Source organism: Melopsittacus undulatus, chromosome 8 (assembly GCF_012275295.1).
Source record: "Melopsittacus undulatus isolate bMelUnd1 chromosome 8, bMelUnd1.mat.Z, whole genome shotgun sequence".
Taxonomy (NCBI): domain Eukaryota; kingdom Metazoa; phylum Chordata; class Aves; order Psittaciformes; family Psittaculidae; genus Melopsittacus; species Melopsittacus undulatus.
Genome location: NC_047534.1, coordinates 8221323 through 8244197, shown reverse-complemented (window position 1 = coordinate 8244197; position 22875 = coordinate 8221323). Strand labels below are relative to the sequence as shown.

The 22875-nt window shown below is 43.3% G+C and overlaps 2 protein-coding genes and 1 non-coding gene across 4 annotated transcripts in view; 2 read left to right on the top strand and 1 right to left on the bottom strand.

The window, feature by feature from the left end:
* Positions 1-146: 146 nt before the first annotated feature.
* Positions 147-11067, top strand: LOC101870642 (putative short-chain dehydrogenase/reductase family 42E member 2). Its single transcript, XM_034065370.1, is given in 12 exon segments — positions 147-412; positions 1473-1496; positions 1498-1723; positions 2242-2337; positions 2756-2813; positions 3606-3724; positions 4670-4745; positions 6183-6265; positions 7434-7571; positions 8897-8960; positions 9656-9729; positions 10346-11067. Coding segments are annotated over 12 exon segments (1473 nt in total). The 3' UTR covers positions 10595-11067.
* Positions 11068-12021: 954 nt separating this feature from the next.
* TRNAL-UAG (transfer RNA leucine (anticodon UAG)) lies at positions 12022-12103 on the bottom strand. Its single transcript has one exon. It is a non-coding gene; the product is annotated as a tRNA-Leu (tRNA).
* Positions 12104-15717: 3614 nt separating this feature from the next.
* Positions 15718-22875, top strand: part of EEF2K (eukaryotic elongation factor 2 kinase) — a 30415-nt gene continuing 23257 nt past the window's right edge. For both annotated transcript variants that reach the window (XM_005143374.3, XM_031044011.2), the window contains exons 1-2: positions 15718-15819; positions 21970-22294. In XM_005143374.3, the coding sequence (XP_005143431.2) occupies positions 22049-22294 (246 nt within the window). In that variant the 5' untranslated portion in view covers positions 15718-15819; positions 21970-22048. The remainder of the gene's footprint in view (positions 15820-21969; positions 22295-22875) is intronic.

Below are 22875 nucleotides of genomic sequence, written 5' to 3'. Positions count from 1 at the left end.
AGTATCCGAGGAAGAGATGAGTGGGACACGGGGGTGCCGCGGGATGCCGGCGGTGCTGCGGCTGAGTGGGCCCCGGCGCGGCCCGTGTGCGGGAGGAGCCCCGCGCGCAGCACCCGCTCCCCGAGGCGGCGGGTGAGCAGCGGGGGATGGCGGCGGAGGTGAGCGCCCGGCCCGGCCCCTCTCCTGCGGGGTGGGGGTCCGGAGGCCGCCGCCCGCCCCGCCCTGGCCGAGCCCCGCAGCCCCAGCGGGGCGGGCAACAGCCCCAAAGGCCGGTGTCCGCCGGGGAGGGGAACCGGTGCCGGGCCGCAGCTCCGTCGGCGGCGTGTTTGCCTGGGGCATTTGCAAGTGAGATGCAGAGAATAGCTGGAGGAGCTCGGGTGACACTTAATGTTTTATTGCGGCACGGGGAAGGGTGAGGGAACATCGGTATCTGCAGCCTCTGAATGCCACCTCTCTCAGCAGTGAACCCTTGACCATTGCCCATGCTCAAGAAATAAATGGCTCACTATTGCCTTTCTCTTACTGCACTCATTGACCCTCTCTGTCATGTAGCAGTTAGTTCACTCTAGATCCCCCTGAAAGCTGTGTTCTCAAGTTCTAAGCATCAGGCATTCCCCTTTCCTTCTGAAATCCTCATGCACCTAAATTTCACCACTGCCAATTATAAAACCACTGCGTTTTCTCAATTTACATTTAGCTGCTGCTACTTAGTAGCAGAAAATACCACTTTTCTCAGGTGTCTTTGTGACAGATGTCTTTGGGACCAATGGAAGAAGCATTGAAGGTTTCTTTTGCTCTAGGGGACATTCTGCTCTGCTCAGCCCTGCTTGCTTGTTTTTTAAGCACAAAAGCTTAAATGCAATTTGTTAATCTTTAGACTTTTCCTGACAGTTCAGGATTTCAAGCTCAGGTGTGGCCCTCTATCACATCTGACCCCTAAAGGCTGTCTCAGAGCTTGTGACACTGAGCAGAATGAACTAGGGCAAGCAGATGCATTTCATGTAGGCAGCTATTTCTTTTCTGCTAAAAAAAGTTATGGTCTGTACCATTATTCTAATTTTGACCTATCTGTAGGAAATATTTGGATTCATGTTCTCTTCATTAGGACCTTTTGTGAATTATTTTATTTTATTATTCTGGATTCCATTTGCAAATAAATATTTTGTCTAAAACAGGCAACCTTTATTATGTAGCTTCAGGATGCTGTCTTTAATATCTAATAAACAAACATTTTAAATGTTTGTAAAATGTGAAAATTACTGTTAAGCAAACTCCCAAACCATCAAAGCAGATCATTAAAATGGGGCTTTTAAAAGAAATCTTTGAAACATGGACATGTTGGAGCTATTGTTTTGCTCGTCTTTGTCTTAAACAGGTTGCTTAAAACTGCTGCTATGAATAGAGCTTCTTAACATGAAACTCACTGGGATTGTCTGCATCCATGAGCACTATGGAGTAGTTTCAACATAGAGGAGACAGTATTTCACTGAGGGCAAACGTGCTGAGTGGAGCAGCAACACCCTGGCACCAAGCCTCTAACTGCAAAGTGAATGGATATGCTGGAGCACTGAATGAAAACAGGATGAGAGCAGTGGTGACAGGAGGCGGAGGCTATGTTGGATGCAAGCTGGGATGTACCCTTGCCAGGCGAGGAGCTTCTGTTGTTCTGTATGACATACAAAAGCCTATCTGGGAAATCCCCAGTGGAGTAGTGTTTATCCAGGTATGATCAATTACATTTTCATAACAGTCAAAGTTAGTTCATTTGCCTTTTCCATGATGTCTTGCTGGTTTTCCCAGAACTCACATACCCAGTTGCAAATAATTGCAAATTTCAATAACCCTATTAATTGTGTGAATATCCGACATGATTTTTGGTCAGCTGATTTTGGTGTATGTGAAATAAGCAAAACAATGAAACTGGTAACATGTAGCACAAAGTACCCGCTCCACCTCCTGACTCTGAAGTATTGCCCTTAGTTCTTAGTTTAAGCACTTGTAGAATGACCACGAGTGAAAGATTATAAGAATTAATTAATGTTTTTAAAGTTTCATAGAACTCAACTCCTTTGAATTCTATGAAAGAAAAGTATAATTATCAGCAAGAACTGAAATGAACCTGTTTTTCAGTCCCGGGATGTACAATAAACAAAATTACACATACGCATTCCCTCTGTATATGACAAACACTAACCTGCAGCTTTGATTTCAAGTCCAAATATCTTTTCTTATGTATTACAGGCAGATGTCAGGGACTATGATGCCCTATTTGGAGCCTTTGAAGGGGCTGACTGTGTGTTTCATATAGCATCATATGGAATGTCAGGAAGAGAGCAAGTGAGTCCAAACAGGTTTGGGTTTTTTATTTCTGTGTGACTGCCCACACTGAGGATGAGAGACTTGATGTTGTAACACTGCATGTTAGATTTAATCTACTCAGATTATCTTGAGGGCCTGAATCCATATCATGCTGCTTCGATAAATTGGTCAGTGCAAACTGGTGTGCCAGCTGCCAGCAGCCTGCTTACAGGACTGTTTTCCTAGTTGTAAAATCATTTCCTCCCCCTTAGAGGCTCCATCAGCACCCTGGGAGGGTTTTTTTGAGTTGGAAATGGCATTGAAGAGGTCTGAAACAGTGTGAAGATAAAAGGAAAGACAGGCGAGGCTGGTTCCCTCCAAAACCCTAAAGCTGCCACATGGAACTACTAGGTGTGAGGTCACAATGTGTAAATGCACAATTTCTTTATTTTACTAGTTGCACAGAGAAGAGATTGAAACTATAAATATCCATGGAACAAGATTCATCATCAATGGTATGTATCTAACTTTGCCACTGGGTGTTAGTATAGCACATCAAAATAGTGCAGCACTTAGAAAAAGCCAGTTGTCTTTTTTTGGCACATGCTATTCTTTACCAAATACTTCCCATTTTTGGCAGAAAAGGAGGAAAAATGTCATGGGAGTGGGGAGGTTATGCTTGATTCTTTGATGGGGTGTGATAGGAGAGCCAGCACTCTGTAGTTTAACTAGTTCAGCTTTTCGTAAACAGTGCTTGCCCTGATGTCAAAATCTGTATCCATGTAAGGAGTCAACTACTGCCATGTGTCTTTTGTAGCAGTAAACCTCCTTGTTCTCTAGCAGCTTGTGCACAGGATGTGGGCAGCCCTTGCAGTGGGTGGACTCCAGCCACCTGCCTGGCTGGAGCTGAAGCCCATCTCAGTGGGCCGGCAGCAGCCCTCCCCAAGGCACAATGTTGGCTTACAACATCCAAATGGGGATGTGCCAGATCATAAAGCACTTGGTTCTACTTCCCTGGCAGGGTTCAAGGCCAGGTTGAATGGGGCTTTGAGCAACCTGGTATAATGGAAGGTTTCCCTGACTGTGGCAGGGTGGTGGAACTAGATGATCTTTAAGGTCCCTTCCAACCTTAATCATTCTACACTGATGTTCTCCCTTTAAATATGCATCATGTTTTAAATAACACAATCATAAAATGGAAGGATTTGCCCTTTTAAGATTTGTCAGTTTCTCAAAAAAGGTCATGCAAACTTTTTTCCATATTGTTTAATTTTCCACTAAACTAATTTACCTATACACTGCTGCAGCCTGCAAGCAAAGGAACATTGCTAGACTGGTATACACCAGTACAGTAAATGTGGTGTTCGGAGGGCTTCCCATTGAAGATGGTGATGAGGAAACTGTGCCATATTTTCCAACTGAAAAGGTATTTTAGATGTATTGTTTTTTTAAGTTTCCTCTTCATTTACTTTCTTGTTTCTGAAGAAGCCTGGAGTTTTCATGACCATGTTTTGCCTGTTGCCACAAGAAAGAAGAAAGAAAACTCTTGACACTGTCTGTGGATTGACACATCACAGCCTTGACACATCAGTTTTATGTACATTGCACTATATATTTCTTTGTTTCCTATCAAGGCCTTGATTTTGGAAAATAACTCATGCAGTGTCCCGTTAACATTAATGAAATTCCACCTTAACATGAGGATTGTGTTATATGGCTTGGTGCCTCTTTAAGCCATTGATTATGTATATTATTTTTCTGTTTCTCCCGTATTGAACATGATGTATATTCAATGTAGGGCTAATATGGAAAAACAGAATTTTTATTCCATTGAAAAGGAGAAAATACTTTTGGATGCTCTGCAGACAGAGTTAGTTTGTGTGTCCTGACTCTCTCCATCAAGTACTTCACAGTCTTTCAAGAAGTAGAGATGGATAGAGGAAATGTTGAATAATATTTTCAGTAATATATCAAATAATATATTCACTGGGACAGTGCCACAAGAAAGAGGCAACAACAGGATAATTCAGACCAATCATAATGTCTTCAAAACTTGGCTTTTGGCTTTTCCGTTACCTGAAAAGAAATCCAGATTACAAAGTTGTGATCAGTTACATTCTTGGCAGCATCCAAAGCATACATATATTAATTGCTTCTCAAATGTTGTTATATTAATTAACTGGATTTGCATAAACAAAAAAGCTTGCTTACCTTAGCAATATGCATCTATTTTACCCTAAACTAATACCCCATGGCTTCTGTGTTTTGAGCTGTTTGATGCCATCTGCTAAGTAAAAACTAGTGGGGAAGAGATGTCCCTCTGCCCTGTCATTCAAGAACAGATAAAAACATATTTGCTTTTTCTCTGTAGCATGTTGATCATTATTCCAGAACCAAATCAATTGCAGAACAAATGGTACTAGCAGCTAATGGAACTCCACTGGCAGGTACTTTTGCCTTAGCATGAATTCATAGTAGAGCTTACTCCTCCTCCTCTTGTTCTTCACTAATATCCTGTATTCTGTATCAATCCTTAGTGGACAAGACTGCCCAGCAAATATGAAATCAAGTTACCTACCCCTCTCACAGACTGAAATATTTTCACTTAGAAATCACTTTTAATTGGTTTTAAGTTCACACAGTGTCCCTAAAAGGTTTTACGTTGGTAGCAATGAGTTCAGTACGTTAACTGACAAGATTAAGACAGCTATAAATTAAACAAGAATGAGTGTTTAATGTCACTGTATTATGCACCATCAGCAAAACATGAATGCTGATTGTTACCCCCCTCCTCCTGGAGTTATATATTAGAATCTGAGGAAGCCACCTGATACTACAGCCTGGAATTATTTATTAGTGCTTCCCAAAGTTTTCCGTGTTGAAGAAGCCAGTTATACACTTGAATACTTAAGTTCTCCTGTGAGATACTATAACTGCCAGTGCAAAACAAATTAATGTAAAGTGCAACATGATTCTATGCGACCAAGTGATACTGAGCTATATTTAGCTGTAGTCAACTTAAGAGACTCTCTTCACATGATACTTGCAGAGGGCTATAAAGTCATTGATGGGCACTCCATCCCAACAGAATTATTTTGTTTAAAAAATAAAGTGGGTTGGGTTTTTTCCCCCTTATTTCCTCAGTAGCTCTTCACATCAAAGACTCTATTAATTTTAGGAGAAATGCCCAGTTATGCATTTGTCAATGAAATTACAACCAGTCAGTGTTCCAAATATCCCATTTTGATCCTGTGCCGTAGCAGGACTGAGTATGTTGAATGTTTCTAAGGACTATGAAGAACAGTTCTTGATAGATGATGAACCAGCCAACTGATACACTTGGGAAGTGATGGGATTTTTAGGACTGTCCTTACTTTCTCCCACTGAAATAATCAAGAGCTTCTGAAGCAGCTTTAGTGGGAGGTGGCTGTGCCTACTGTTGAGAGAACCTTTCACCTCCACCTTGTACTCCTAGCAAGTCACTGTCTTCCATCAGGAATTCTGTATGAAATTAGTCAGTTTCATTCCACTTTCCTATCAACAACTTGCTCACTGCAGCAAACTCACCATCATAGTTGGCATGTTCATTTACTGCTGGGGCAGAGACAAAGGAGTGGTTAGAAAGAGGTTTTGAAATTTCTGGTGATTTCTAGGAATCAGACTATGCTGGCAGGACTTCTCTGAAGCTTATCTTGCTGTTTTGCATGTTCTGATTCTGCCAACTTCATATCAAGTACTAATGCATCACCTTTAGGTATGTATTATTTTTTGAGATGGTGAAGTTAATTTATTTCAGAGTAAGTTCTGCACAGTCTCTGGTTCATACAAAGATACAACATAGTCATGTGAAAGTCACTTAAGAATGGTCTTATCAATTCTTCTAGGAGGTGGAATACTCTATACATGTGCCCTTCGCCCACCAGGAATCTATGGACCAGAAGAGCAAAGACACTTGCCAAGGCTAGCAGTATGTATTTAAATACCTTAATCAGTAGAATTTTCTATGATACACAGCAGCACCTCTTATTTGAGTTATAAACTGACTGAATTTATTGGGCAGCAACTCAACAGTTCAGTTACCTGCTGCAGATATTACAGCTTTTGTTAACAGGCACTATATTTTATCTGTAAAGAATGTATAATGCATTAAAAAAGCCTTTTTTTAAATATACAAACACAGGTAAATCCAGCTTTATAATTTAATATCTACTATAATTGTAAGATTGAGGCCAATCTACGATATTACAAATGTCTGTTTGCATGCAACTTACACCAAATGGTTTATAATATTCATGAAAACAGATACTGCAAAATATCTTCTTTCCAGTCTCAACTATTAACAGCTTTCACTACCCGATGAAACAAGTTAAGTAGTCAAAATGCACCTCCTGGTACTGAAGGACAAACAATGAAGGTGCTCACGTTCTACTCTTTTCCATTTGCTCTCTTTTAAATTGGAGGACTGGTAGAGTGTTCAGAATGTGACCCCTGTAGAATTGTATGAGTGGGTTATTTTAAAAGCATCAGTACAATATAAAGTTATACACAGCTTTTAGGAAAGAATAGATTCAAGCTTGCCACATCTTAAATATATTTTATTTATTTACAAAATATACTTTATAGTCTTCTAAATAAAATAAATTCAAAAAAAAGCAAATGCCATTTTAGTTAAACCTGAGATACTTGCTTTTGTAAATTTCCTGTCAATATTTTAAGCCTATTTGTTATGAGCCCGTTTTAAGGCATTATGCAGTTGTCGCATCTTGCAGTTTCTGAAGTGTATCTGTCAAAGGAAAACTGACGCTGAGCACCACCTTCCATTATTTCCCAGCCAAAGTAATTTGTTAAATTTGATTCAATTTTGTGAACACTTCTGATCCATTCAGAACTTGTCCTTACTTTCCTATACAATATTTTATTTACCCTTAGAATGGACCTGGTTTTTGTAAAGTTCTTTGATCCTTCCTTATGGGCCGTATTTTTAGACCGCTTTGCACTTCTCTTGATTCTTTTTAATCAATTAGTGAGGGAGGTTTAGAGTAGAGACAAACCTACATTTAGCTGGACATGACAGTGCACTATATCTCATTTTAAAAACTGGTTTGCTTTGGTTTCATGTTTGTTTATGTCTACAGAAGAATATCAAGAGAGGGCTACTTAACTTTAGGTTTGGGGATCCTTCTGCTAAAATGAACTGGGTGCATGCAGAGAATCTCATACAAGCTCAAATTCTAGCTGCTGATGCTCTCACTCCTGGGAAGAACTACATCGCTGTAAGTAAACAATAGGAGCACCACAGTTTTCGTTTGACAGTGGATCCTGCCACTGTATCCTATACTGGAGTAACTGCTGTAGTAGCAGTGATTAGTTTATCTTGCTGTCCTTTAGTTTATGTGTTGTCTGTGGGTTTAGCTGAAATGTGCTATGAACAGTGTGAGACAGCATGGGCTGTGCAGTGTGTTAAGAGTTGGAATATTCTGTTCTGTGAGAGTATCTCCATCTTTGCATTTTTGTAATACAGTACTTGCCATTTCTAGAAGATGAGCAAAGAATCTTTGCTGTGTTGGAAATGAAACTGGAAGTTCAGGTGGATTTATACCCCATTCCCCTATATATAGAATGAGACTTAACGTTTTGAACTATGCTAATCAGACATTTGTAATAATTTACACCATGTTAATTGCATAAACCACTCGCCCACCCATTTCATTGCACACATCAGTGCAACTGATTGAAATGCCTATAGTTTGTTGACTTGTATGTACAGCCATGCATATCTTATATTGCTGTACATAAGGAGTGAGATAAGTCAATACATATGCAGTGTGATTTTTACTAACTTGTCTCTTCTTTACCTCTTTAACAGAGTGGCCAGGCATATTTCATTAATGATGGCGAAAACGTCAACATTTTTGAATGGTTAACTCCACTTGTATGTGCAATATACACTTTATCTCCAAATATATTGATTTCTTTGCCTGTATACAACTCCAGCTCTTGTGTGTAGGTCTTATCTGGTGTGTTTGCTTCGTGTGTAAGAGTCCCATTCTGAATGGGGCTTTAATGCTTACGGCTCACTGTGATTAGGGTTGTAACAAAGCCTACTGAAAATACTACATTAAAGCAACTGCCTTCTCTAAGGCAAAAGGACCACCTAAACCAGCATCCTCTTTTGAGTTGCCATTATCTTCAGTTCTGGCGCACACATCTCTTAAGAGTGGCAATTTTGGGTGGACATAAACTGTAAATCCTATTCTGTAATATCCATTCTTTTCAAAAGATCATGCTATTGTTAATAATGGGCTCAAACCCATAAGTATGTCACAATGTTGAATTAGGTATCAGCACACCATGACATTTCAAACAATTATTATTAGCTTTTTCCCCCCTTTTTTTAAGACTGCCACTTGAAAATGACAGTGTCTGTGCATGTGGCATTGAACTGAAATCCCCTGACAAATGAAAACTCAAGTAGTAACAGCAATGATGAATTATTCTGTTTTATCAGTAAATATTGCCACAAATATTTCCTGTGTTGGAACTTTAAAACTTGTTTGAGGGTTTTGATTTTTTTCACTGTTCTTAAAATCTCTTGCAGTTTGAAAGATTAGGCTGCAGTACACCATGGATACGTATTCCTACTTCCTTAGTTTATGCATCAGGTAACAGCATTTTCTCAACATTACTCTTTTCTGTCCACACTACCCCTGTTTGTAAGTGTAATAAAATGTTGGGGTTTCTTAATTTCCCCACAATTTTCATTTTCATGTATACAAATACTATGCTGTGGGCTCAACCAGTGTGCAGCAGTTAGGGGTGAAGTTCAGCTCTGTGCAGTGTGTTGGAACCAGAATGAGCCCTCACAAAACCAGGTGCAGGACTTAAAAAACATGTAACTTTGTGGAGTTAATGGTATAAATATAACAGTTAAATGTAAAAATCATGACCTCATGAAATACACTGAATAGTGTCTGCTTTGCTGCTTCAGTAGGTTTCTTGTTCTTCTGTGTCTTGTGCTCCCTCCAGAATCAACCCCCATGTGCAGCCAAGACAGAATCCAACTCTGAGTATTTTGTTGTTACCACATTTTTTATGAAGCCTCATGATCATTTCAGGGGAGCTGTCACCAACCCTCCAACCCCTTTTCACAAAAGCACCCTCATTCAGGCTGGGCAAAGTACTAAGGTTAAATCCAACCCCTTGTGAGCAAGTAGCCCCATTGATGTTAGTACTGGTGCCTCAAGCTCTTGGGTATGTGATTGTTCTTCACTATCATATGCAGCGCAAGACAGGCCATAATCATAACTGCACAGCAATTTACTATTCTTACCTCAAGTAGGAATCTTTTGTTTTGCAGCTTTGGTAATGGAATACCTTTATCTGCTACTGAAACCCTGTGTTGAACTGTCCCCACTGCTGACCAGAAATGAGGTGAAGTCTTTGTAAACTCACCTTAATTCTCACAGGACACTTACATACATGCTAATGCTGAGGTACAATTTAAGAGTAAGCCAGTAGAAAGTAAAATCCACCCAGCAGTACTACAGCCTCCAGTGTTCAGGGCAAATGTATGCATCATGTATGTTTTAGGCAATATACTACGCTCCTTACCATGATCTTTGGAAAGAGAAAAGCTTATGTTTACCATCTGGGAGAGGCTGCTTCAGTTCTTCCTTATGAGGCCCCAATATCCTGTATGGCTGTGGCTGGTCAGTTGGGCCCAAATTACTGAAAATACTTACACACCTCAGAGATGGCTTTTAGCTGCCTCCATAGGTACCTAAGCAAGAGTGCAGAACATTTTTTGTGGATGCTTTCAAGACCAAAAGATGCTGCTTTGCAGCTTTTACTGGCAATCTGGGCTTTTGAGATTGTCCTGTTGTGAACCATTTTAAAACGATGTGACATGTGTCAATAGGACACGGATATAATGTTGGGGAAGGTTATTTTACATTCCCTTTAACTCTGTCTTTGCTGTCATTTATGGACTTTGTTCCAATTTCCTGTGTATTCATCTCTTTGTACCTTGACTCTTTTTGCCTTGTAGGTACTCAACATTTCTACAACTCACACGTTTCGGATAGACAAGGCACAGACTCAGCTGGGGTACAGCCCAGAGAAGTTCACCTTTGCTGATTCTGTGGACCATTACCTTAAAACCAGACCAGAAGCTCAGAATCATCACATTTTCTTCAAAGTTTTGCTTTCTTTACTTGTTAGTTTAAGCTTGATCTTCTTCTCTTTGAGGTTTGATGGCCTTTCAGTTTTGCATTTTTTTAAAGAAACTCAACACTGACTTGCACAAACTGCATGAACTTGCTTCCCACATCGTTCTGAACTGCACAAGTTACTGGCCCCAATGCAATAAACAGGCAGTTATTTTCAGATTTAAACCCAGTAACAAGTAGTTGTACTTGAGAAATTAAACTACAGTGAACAATTACAGCCAAGTCACTGAAACACAGTCAAGACTGTTGCCCCTGTTTATTTAACACCAAAACCCCTCAACTTTCCAAGCTGATTGCTGAAGTGAATGAGAACCTGCAGGAAGAACAAGAGCTACAGTCAGCCTATAGTGCTTCAGTGCTGAAGAAACACACCTAAAATAAGGAGAAAGACTGACCATGGCTGCTGCTGTGCCTCACTACATTGGGGAACTATGAACAAGCAAAGGGACTGACAGAACAGATTACTGTAAATACGAGCCGTACAGAGAGTTCAGTGTGAAGTTCCTTTGTGAATTAGCTGTACCACTGCATATGAGGACAAATAAAGGTGTACTTGAACCCTTGATGAAGTGAGCCCTGTGCTTCTGTGAATACAAAGACTGCTCCAGAAATGCTCCCTGCTTACTTGGGGGTGGAAAGCCACCCGTGGCAACACCTCCGTGCAGCTGGAGGTCTGGCAGGCTCATGCAGGTATAGTTTTACATGAGTCACTCCTCTCTGTCCTGTAGTCATTGAGGACAACAACTAACAATAAAGTTTAGTTGCGTATCAGCTGAACTTCAGGTACAACTATGGTTTTGCACCTGATTTCTAAAGCAGTTGTACAACAGCAAATCTCTGTAGTAGCTAAAGTGAACAGTGTGCTTTTGGAATTAGTGTTCAGCTAAAACAGGCTCAAACTACAGGCAATCTGAAGGCCCAGATCCCATCATCCACCACTCCCGCTGCTGATTTACCACAAACGCCACCCCATCTGCAACCTTTTCCAGCCTGTGTCATGGCTTGGGGGGCAACGAGGATCATAATGTGTGCAGAGATAGCTTGGGAAAGGAGACTGCACTAGGTATAAGGCACAAGTAAGAGGAATCAAGGTCTGGATGTGGACTTGACGACTTTGGAGAAGGTGAGAGCACCCAGAGCTCACCTCGGTGCAGGGCAAGCCGCAGAGGCCAGCACCACCCTGCGGGTTGAGGATGCAGTTACCCAAACGCAGCAAGGGACGGCAGAGCTGCCCAAATGGGTATTTTTGATTGTATTTGTACACCAGAAAACGCGCACGGATCAGAACACTTTGCACCCCGCACGTACATAACTTGCTACAGTTTGATTTCAAGGCGCCTGACAGGAAACCCCCCCATGCCCCCATCCGAGAGGCCGCGGGCGCCGTACCCTTCTCGGGAAGGCCGTGCCGTGCCAGACCGGACCGGGACATCCTCGCGGCCACACTGCTCAGGCGGCGAAAAGGAGCCGCACCCACGGTGGGACAAAACAAGCTTGGCAGCGGTGGGATTCGAACCCACGCCATCGAAATGACTGGAGCCTAAATCCAGCGCCTTAGACCACTCGGCCACGCTACCGCCTGGCTGCTCAGCCGCCCGCCAGGCCTCTTTCAGGGGGCGGCGCCGGCGCTCTCCCCACCCACCGGCACACACCGCCCACCTGTGCCCGCGATACCGCAACGGCCCCCGGCGCAACCCCCGGTGTGCCCCGTGCCCGGGAAGCGCAGCTGCGGGAGCGGGCGCGCTCTCCCCGCTCCCCGGAGGGGGCTCCGAGCCCGGGCTGCCGGGGGCACCGCCGCCGCTCTTGCCCCGCCCCCGCCGCTGCTCCACGCGGCCGACAGGTGGCGCCGCTGCCGCACCCCGGCGCAGGCTGTACACGTGACCTGGGCAGAGCCCGCGTGATGGCGGCCTGCTGCCGCCGCGTGGGGAGGCCGGATCATGGCTCGCTCGGTGCCCGGCTACTCCCTGTGCTCTTCGCTGTACGGAGTCGTTGGGCTGCGCCTCACGTTGTCCGTGGCAGGTACAGACCACAGCGCCTCGGCAAGGCACTGCCCCGTGGCCTGTTTCACAGCAGCGCTGGCTGGCGGAGCGCCAGCTTGTCCTCAGGACGGCTTTGCCCCGCGGCGCACACCTGTCGCCCCACGGGTGGCCGGGCAGGGGCGAGGGCAGCCCCTTACCGTTACCACAAGAGTGGGTCTGCACACACCTCCGTGGCAGGAAGAGAGTCCAACCACAGCCAGCCCCACAAACAGGAGCCCCCCTGCTTTCTCCCCCAGCTTCTCTCGGTGGGTACTGTAGCCTCCCAGCCCGCCGCCGGAGTGCTGCTGCCCTGGCACCACAGCTTGCCTTCAGCTGAGTCATTCCCACCCAAAAGGGGACGGCCCTTTGGGGTGCGGCTCAGCATGGTGCTGCAGCGGCCAGTGCCAAACGCAGCTGTGGTCAGGGCTGCTCACATGCCGCTCCCCGTCCTGCCGTGTTGGTGTCTTGCCTACCCGCTGCTGCTCAGCTCACCACTGTGTAGGCAAGGGCTTGTCCTGTGCAGGAGCTGGGTTTGACAACCAGATTCAAGCTGCCACTGGTGAATAGAAAGATGAATTCCCATATTTTGGGAGGCCTGCAGGAGGAATCTGTGTAATTACTGTGGACAGAGCTAAAAAACATCAGGGCTAAATGTTGTGCCATTACAATAATACATAGAAATTATGTCTGCCATTGCTTTTTCTTATCTAGGAAGTCCTGCACTGGTGCTCCAGGAAGTTCTATGCAGGTATATTGTATGCACGTACCACAGTGGGGTTTGCAGGTAATGAAATTTGCTGTGTAAGAAGGGACTGTCCCAGGAATATGTAGGCACAAATTGTCAGATAATTAATTGATTTTTAGGCAATTTTTCATCTGGATTTTCAATGGAAGTTCAGTGTTGTCAGGGGCATGCTTTCCTTTTTCCTTTTAAAACAAACAGTTCCCTAGGACAACAATCTCTAAACAGAACCTCATTTAACACAAGCATACTGGAACATTGCAAGCTTCAGTGCTCTTGGAAAATACATATATGCATTGCTGAGCATACCAAACAAAAGAACGACATACTGCACTTGCAGGTCACTGATTTCCTAAGTTGCTATTTTAATTTATTTTTCAGTTTTTTTCAGACAGAAAATAGCAGTGACTCACACTCAAGCATTAAGGGTATAATAGGTAACATCTAAACAAGAAACTAAAACTGGAAGATGCAGTGCATCTGGGCTAACATATAATTTCAGTATTAGATGCTTTCAATATTAGATCATTTTAATATTAGATGAAACCTTTAGTATTTCATCCAACACTGTTTCATCATCACTGATTGTCCTTTTAAGAAAATGTTATGGAGAAGCCCCAGGCTTAAACTTGAAAATGAGTACACCCTTGCCTCAGGGTGCCAAAGCTGGTTTATTTAAAAGCAGGAGAAGTATGTAGCTTGAGATGGTATAGACTGTGTTCCTAATGTAGCAGAACCCTCCCCATGAGGAAATACAGCATGATAGTCATCCTTTTAATCCAAAACAGTGCTGTGTGTTTGCATGAGTTTAAAGCCAGTTTCTCTCCTGACTGTTCAGCTGTGCTCATGTATCACATGTACTCCACTATTAATCAGTAACCTAAGATACCAGATGGTTATTTTTTTAACCATTACCAACACATTTTCATGCAGTGGGAACCAGGCATCTGGCTTCCACCAGGCCTTCAGAATTCATTTGATGAGCCTGCCCTCTTCTCAGGCCCTGGGGTGATGCTTTTCCCAGGGTTCTCAGCTGGGCTGCCTGCAGAATGGAAAATGGGGAGACTCATATCCTGGTGCTGATGGGGCAAAAGCACTTAGTTTCCAATAGCTGTTTATAATCCACAAACATTGTAAATGTGTTTAATTGGAGCTTAAACTCTGCAGGAATTTCAGGCTACCCAGCAATGTCCCTGTGGGAGGCGGCATTAAATGGGGGTTCAGTCATGTCTCCACTTTACATTCTCACACAAGGGCTTGCACCCTCAGCACAGTGCTGAGAATTGCTGCCAGAATTACAGGCACCCTCCAGTCGCAGGCAGCGTTCCTATGCAGACGTGCTGCTCCCTCCAGTCCCCCTAGCTATGATTTATCTATGTAAGTAATGGTGGTGGCAGGCGGGTGTTGCTGGCAGAGACTCAGAGCATCTGTTCTGGGTGGTTTTAATTAAATAGTGGTAATCCTCCTCCTGGCATTGCAGCAGCGTTTCTGTGTTGCCTCCCTCTTTGGAGCACAGGGATTGTGCATTCTTGTCTGTGATGCTGCAACAGATCACTTGTCTGTCACGAAAGGATGTACTCCCATTGTCCAGTCTTTGTTTTGTAACCCCTGCTCAGGGTAGAAGGCACTAATGATGGTTATTTACATGAGTAAGAGATTTAACAAGAGTAAAAGTGGCAAACCTTTTCCAGGCCAACACATAATACAATTAATCCAGAACCTATTTACATCCATTTCCATGTAACCCATGAAAGGATAAGTTTTGTTTAAATTTTCTACAGAGCCTAGCTTGAGGAAAAGCTAAACATGGGCATTTTCAACTCAGAAAGCCAGCATTTTAGGGAAAATGAGAATGTGGTCTTTTGAACTTGAAATCTGGTGCACGGTTCTGCCATTTCTCATGGGGAAATGGAGCACTGCAATCGAGCTAAGGTGGAGAAGCCAACCTGAAACACACAGAGCTCCCCCAGGCTCCATGGTCACTGCCCACGTCTGCTCCGCCGCCCCACAGGGCCGGTGCTGTGCAGAGTTCCCTTCCCCTGGGCGCCAGGGGCAATTCCCCTTTGGGCTCCAAACCCAGCGGAAATAGAAATTGAAAGTAAACTCGGACACAGCTCCTGCGGCAGCTCTATGGACACCTGGCTTCACGTGCCGTTCCAGGTTCTGCTCCCTCTGCGCCGGGATTTCCCTCTCTCACACACCAAACATTGCTAATCGCGGGGTTTCGCCTCAAATTTTAATCGATTTTCTCACAGGAATAGCACAAGTGAGGCTACAAGCGGGGCTGAGTACGGGCAGCTTTCTGAGGCAAGCCTGAGGCGAGCGGTGGCTCCGCTTCCCGCCTTGCTCGTCCTCACAGGGCGGCCCCTCTTCCTGCCTCTCCTCCCCTCACAGGGCGGCCCCGGTGCCCGCCTCCTTTTCTCTCCCTTCCCTTCCAGGGGCTGGCAGCTCGCCTGCTTGCCGTGAAGCGGAGGCAGCTGTAGCGGGAGCGCCCAGCGCCGCCGGGGCGGTGGGTCCGGGCTGTGATCACCCGGTAGGTGCCTTCGTGGTGCGGGGCCAGCGCTGGCTGGGGGTCGGGCCCGCGGGAGCCGTCGCCAGGCTGCTCGCGGTGTGGAGGGAGAGGGCGAAATGAGCGGGTTTGATTACAGAGATGAACAGTCTGGAGGTTACGGGCTGTAAAAGGCCGGCGGCCAAGCCCGGAGCTTGTGCAGTGCTCTAAGAATAACCTGGTATATTTGTATTGGGCAACACTCCTGCAGTTACGCCTGGAGATAGCAGTTCTATCCATGTGTGTGTCCAGGACAGTGGAAGAACTCGGTGATAGTTAATTCTTCCGTGTGGAAATAACACGGCCTTTAATGGAGAAGGAAAGATGTTTTAAAGTTAAATTGGAAGTGCATTTTCTGTGCTTCGGTATTCTGTTTTGGCTGTCATCGATGTAGTATTTGTGTGTTTGGCAGAAGCGTGGACTTGATTCAGAAGGGTCATTTCTGTGCTTTAAGTGCTCACAGCTCTAAAAGCCATCTGTGTGTTGGAAGCCTCAGTGTGTTTCCTCGCACAGGGTTTTGAGTCTCAATGCTTTGTGCTCTGAGGTGGTGCAGATGGACTCTCCCATTCCCATCATGAATTTTGCATCGCTGCTCTCCCAGCACTGGGGCTAAATGCAGTGTGCTATCCCAGCCGTGCTTGCAGGCAAACTGAATGGGATTTGTGCCATCATGCTTGCAGCAGTGACATGCTGGGAGGGAACTGAAGTAAAGGCTTCTCATTAGAAGATCTGTACTTGGTAAGCCCAAGTTTGTGTGTTGAAGGTAGGCAGTGAGTTGAGACATCTCTGTGTTTTTAATCTTGTTTCTTATCACAGCTCTTGCCCTGACTCACTAAACCTGTTTTCTTACCAGTGTGTGGAGCAGATGAGAACAGTTTACAAGAGTCAGTTTGGTGTTTGGAAACCACAAGCAGTTCTGTAACATGCTGCAGGACTTTAACATTGCTAGTGGGGTTGTTATGGACCATGTAATGTAGCTTTGTGTCTGTAGTTCATAAAGATTATAACAATACTTCATAAGATGCACGGCTGAAATGGTTACTTAGGTTAAATTTTAGATCTGTATTTTGAAAGTTAATCTGAAAAGCACTTTCTTGGAAGTAAAAAATGCCTGTTACAGGTATCCTGCTAGATGGCTTTAGCTGATGTGGTGTTCAATCAAAAGGGATGTAGTATAATACTGGGGAGAAGTGGCTCATTCTTGTTTAAATGCTTCTGTACAAGAGACAGGACTTCCTTTTTTCTAGAGCAGTTCCCCTGTCTTGTGCTGAAGAGGCACAGAGGGTAATGTCTGAGGTGAAACCGTTGCTAAGAAGTAGCTGGAGCTGCTCTGGTTGTCCCTTCTTTTGTTGGCTAGAGCATTCATATCACTTGGCTCTTAGGGATGAATTAAGGCAGGTTTCAGTGTTGAGGCAGCTGTGGGGCCTTGCTCAAGGGTCCCACCAAACCCAGCAGAGTTTTGTAACAGTAGACACCCTGCAAGCAAAAATACATGTTTTAGCAGCTCTGTGATGTGAATTTCCCCCTCTGTTTATCTATGTTGCATTGGCACTGTGCTGGGTAGCACAGTGGGTTGTCCTTGCAACTCACCTGCTCCTCCTGGTGGTGTAGTTCTTGGATATAAAGGCAAGAGAAAGAAAAATACTGGAAAACTCACAAAATTGATGAAGACTTGAGCAGATTTAGTAAGTGACAGTATTTTAAAGTATCTTCATTTTTAATCACATAATACAAGGTTGATTAAACCAAAAACGAATAAATTTTCAAAGTGGGTTGGAGAATGTAGTTTAAATTACAGGGTGTATGTGATAATGCAGTATTACAGGCTAGGCTCAGTGCAGTTCCTCTTTGCTGCTAAACCCTTGGAAAGCTTCTGTATAGATATTAAAGATTAAGAGATTAAAATGTAGCAGCAATAGTAACAGGAATTCCTAGATGGTACAGCTTTATGCCATGATGCAAAAGCAGAGATTATAAGCCTTGGGATGAAGCTAGGGCTTTTTAATAGGACTTTTATGGAATAAACTGTGAGGTTTAGAGCAGTGTTTGTGAAGGTTAAAGTTTGATTGTCAGATTCTGATTTAAAGAGCATCTTATGTGAGGATGGTTTTTTAGTGAAAACTCTTCCAAAGTAAACCCAAATCCTTTAAAAGAAGTATGGTTCCAGGAAAAACTGAGAGCTCTATAAACATAATTAGCTTTACAGACAGATTTGTGTGGTGGTGTTCCATTTACACAGCAGGTCAGAAATCATGAATGTTTGCAATCACTGCTGCATAAATCTGCATTCCTCCTGCTGCTGCTTCTCAGAGTGCCTTGGACCTGGTGGATCTGCTTGTGTGTGTGTTACTGCAATAGTGGAAATGAGTGCAGGATTACAGTTGCGGTTAAGGAAGCTACAGTATATCCTGGAGTTAGTCCCATACTTGAACATCATTTTACACCTGCTGTTTTTAAGTAGAAGTTAATGTTCTCAAGTACTTGTTAGACTCTAGTAAGATAATCACAGTCAAAATGGTAGTGCAGCTGAGAATCCTTCCCCCTTCCAGTTGTGCACTACTGCCTCTTTCCAGAAATAACAGCTCTTGTGTGGTCTTTGCTAGAAGAGCTGATTATATGAATGCTCCAAAGCTGCTTTAGTGCAAAGTCAGATGAGTTGGCTCAGACTTCCTCCAGCAGTGGTTTACTGTAGCTGATGCTGCCTAACGTAGGAGTTCTGGCATTACTCGTGTTACTTGCTGAGCTGTGGGAATGCCGCCTCTGTCAGAAAGGCAATAACCAACGGGATAATGTTGTTGGTGAAGGGTGCCATACATTAAGGCACTGTCTCTGTGGTGACTCTCAGTAACTATAGTGTATGTCTGCAGCTGTGAATACTGCTCTAGAAGTGTATTTATCTGGTACTGTTCCATGGACAGAGAAGGTTCAGTATGCACTGGATTGAAGAATAACAGTGAAGCAAAGTTGAAAACCTTGTTTTATGGTTGTCTTTATGGTTGTCTGTCTGAACAGCCAAAATCCACTGTGGCTGACTTGCCAGCAAGTATTTGTTTAAACTGAGCTAAATCAGCCTGAAGATTTGGACAATTACTTTGCATTCATCTAGCTCCTTTCTGTTTTTCATGCAGCAGAGCAATGTGAATAATCAAAACTAAAATGAAGAGAAAATATTTCCATTAATTTGAGTGGGCCTAGAAGTTTGTGTTACTGTTTTGTGGTTGCTTCAAGTAAAACACCTGTAAGATCTGATAGTGGTTTAAGAGCCATGGTGTGGTTTGTAAATCTGCTTTATTATTTTTAAGGAGAAGAAAGTACAGTAAAATCAAGCAGTAGCCTAGTCCTTTGTGTGTCTGCCCCTTTCCAGTCTTCCTGTGTGTGTCTATGCTGGCTTTTTGTTCTGATCAGAAAAGCACTTCTGAAGCAAGTCTCCTGATCATCTCAGCTCATTGCACCTTGATTCATATTGAAAAGCAGTCTCAGTGCTTGCAAACTGAAATCCTTGTGCATGAAACTTAACTGGAGATCACAGTGTAGCCACTGATAGAATCCACTCCCTGAGACCTGACTAGAGTTAGTCTGAAGTAAATCCTTAAGAGATGGATGGTGAGGATATCACAACCTCAACACAGCTGTCCTCTGCAGACCTGCTCTCTGTTCACTGCAGTGCTTGTGGTGATGCCCACTAGGTTCTTGTCCAGGAGTTGGTTTCACCTGGTGGGTTTTAATGAATCGGGCTGTTCCTTGCTGCCAGCTTGGTTGTGATCAGATTTACTGATTGACATCAGCATTGAATAAAAATGCAATGGCAAACAGTAGAGTGACATGGAAAGCTCCAAGCAGGATATGGTCATAGGAGAATCAGCTGTATGTTGTGGTACCCTCAATAGAAAAAGCAATCAACAAAAGTATATGGCAGAAAGGTCATTTCAGCACAGTCTGTGTTCTCTAGTGTGGTCTGAGCTTTTGATGCAATTGGGTAGTAAAGTCATTACAGAAAGTAATTAAATTTGGCAAAGACAGGTGTTAGAGACTTCAGGAAATGACTCTGAAACCCAGAGTTAGTGCAGTTAATGAAAATAGGATTTCAGAAAAGATGAACTATCAGCAATTAGAAGAACATGTGAGTAGGGATGGGATACTGTTCTGTGCAGGTTTCTTTGCTCTTTGAAGTAGCTGATATCACATGCATCATGGACCTGCTCCGCTGTGGCTGTTGTTATGGTCTTGACTGAGATATAGTTAATTTGCTTCCTCCTGACTGCTGCAGTGCTGTAGTTTTGGATTTAGTATGAGAATAATGTTGATAACAAACTGATGTTTTAGTTGTTGTTAAGTAATAAAATATTCCTCAGTTTCCCATGCTCTGACATTGAGGAGGTGCATGAGAAGCTGGGAGGGAGCACAGCCAGGACAACTGAACCAGACTAGCCAAAGGGGTATTCCACTACTCCATATTATAGAAGGGCATGCCCAGGATATAAACTGGGGGGTTGTCTGCATGGTGATGGAGTGGTGATTTCTGCTTGGGGACAGGCTGGAGATGAGTCAGTGGGTGGTGAGCAGTTGTACTGTGCATTGCCTGTCTGTCTTGGGCTTTATTCCTCTCTTTATTGCCTCCCTTACCATTACAATTATATTATTATTTTATTCCAATTATTAAACTGCTCTTATCTCAACCCATGGGTTTTACCTTTTTTCTGATTCTCCTCCTGTCTCGCTGTGGTTGGGGTAGGTGAGTGGCTACATGATCCTTAGTTGCCAGCTGGAGTTAAACCATGGCACTGTTCATATTTTCCTTGATAGCTAGAAACCTGGTGGTGTGGAAAGGGAGCCTGAGCTACAGAGAAGCACTTCATGATTCACCTGTCTTTTTTTATAACATATACCTATTGCAGCAGTTGGGCTGTGCAGTATCTGTGCTCTGCCTCCCAAAAACTGATTTAGAAGAACTACAGTACAGTGGGAGACTTCACAGAGCTGCAATTTTGGTACCTATATGAAACTTCCCATATTGTTCACTTCTAATGTTGTTTAACACGTTAGAAGGCCTCAGTGAAATACTTAACCAAGAGTGTGACCTTCTGAGCTTAGAAATGGTGGAGCAGATTTTAATGAAAATCATTTACCTGTCTGCCTCACACTTGCATTTACTTTCAGTTTGCTTAGTTTATTTTGGACCTAGGACCCAGGAGAAGCCAAACCCTATGTATTCAATTCTCTTAGGATCCAGGAAGCTACTACAAAGTTGAAATAACCAGTGACAAAATCAAGCTTTCTAGCCTCTTTCTAAATGAGCTATTAACCAGGGAGAGTAAGCTCTTTGCTTAAAGTGAACACAGCTCAGCATGCTGCCAAATCTTCTATATTTGGAGCTGGAATAGCATTGTTCAGATTGCACAAGGCTGGCCCAGACAGTCCCTTCACAGAGAGTAAAACACAGAAGGACTGAGGTACTCCTTGCTCCTCTGAGGTCTGCTAGTGGGTGACTGGGGCAGGCCTCTTTTCTTGGCCTTTTTTGTACTTTGTCTCTCCAAGTACATCCTGCGTAGCCTGGATAGTGTACTGCACATTCAGCAGCATGCTTTCCACTGTGGACTGTTGGCTATATATGAGCTAAAAGCTAATTTAAATCTCGGCAGCTCTGGGACAATTTTCCATTTTGTTTTAATGATAACTCTTGGCTCATCTGGCTATTAGTTTATATGCAATGTCCTTGAAAAGACTTATCCTGAAAATATTTGAAAACCTGACTGTGGTTTGAGGTAAAACTCCCTCAGGTTTCTAAGACCAGTGTTGGGAAACTCAGCATTTTGGGCAAGGAAGAATAGAAACATTCAGAGGAGGACGTGTTGCAAGCCAGAGGCAATAGGTGATGTTTGCAGTCCTCAGATTTCATAGTTCTGTACTTGGTTATCTTCTTTTTCTCAGTTCTGTAGTAAATTAAAAAGTGAGTGCCTTCTGGATAGCCAAATTTAGCACTGAGGTGTTCAAAACCACATGTGAGTACTTGGGGATTGCTTTTATGGAGCCATATGCAAATGATTTTTTTTTCTGCCAACAGTTTTCTGACATCAGTTTCATGCATCATTTGTTCTTTTAATAACAACCTTTTTGTTGTTTTTCTCTCCCACCCAGCTTCTTCCCTTCATTTGCATGTGCATTGGAATGGTGGTTGTTTTAATCACTGCAGGAGTTAAACCGACCTCTCACAAACATGGCAGATGAGGACCTTATTTTTCGTATGGAAGGGATTGATAATGCCAGATCAACTACAGCCAGCTCTGGGAATTATCTCGATGATGATAGTGATGATGAAGACAATTATTTTATCTGCCCAATAACTGATGATCCAGTTTCTAACAAGTCTGCCAGTATCAAAGTTGACAATTATTATAGCAACTTAGCAAAAACTGAACAGTACAGTTCAAGCTCTTCTCCTAGAAACTCGTTTAACTTTAAGGTAAGTTTTTGCTTCAGCTTTCAAGAGGGTTTTGGTTTTACTTGGTTGGCATGAGAGATCCTCTTAAACTGCTTCATCTCTTGCAACTAACACTTTTCAATGAAAAAATAATCTGTTTTTTCCAGACTTGCAGTTAATTCCATTAAACCAATAGTCTGACACTGCCATTGAATTGCTTACTGTCCCTTTTAGTTCACTAGGAAGTCCTAATCTACAAAGATAGCAGAACCCAGGTGAACAGTTAACTGCCATTATGATCAAACCATTTAAAAAGTAATACATTAATTGGGAGATTTAAAAGATTATTAAGACCTGATAGGGAGCTTAGTCCTCATTTATGTGTGTTTTAAGCATGTACTAAACACTTACCTTTGGATTTGCAGTGTGAGTTCTGAGTCATGTGACCTGAGATAAAACTGATAAGGACTTAAGATATTGCAGTTATTTCCTCCTTCCTAAGATACCATGTTGTTTTTGCAGAATATATGTGCCCATGCTTTGGTCTAGTTGGGCATTTTAGCTCCTGTCACAGGTAAGATGCATGGGGTTGAGATGGGGAGCAAGCAAGGCTCCATCTGCTG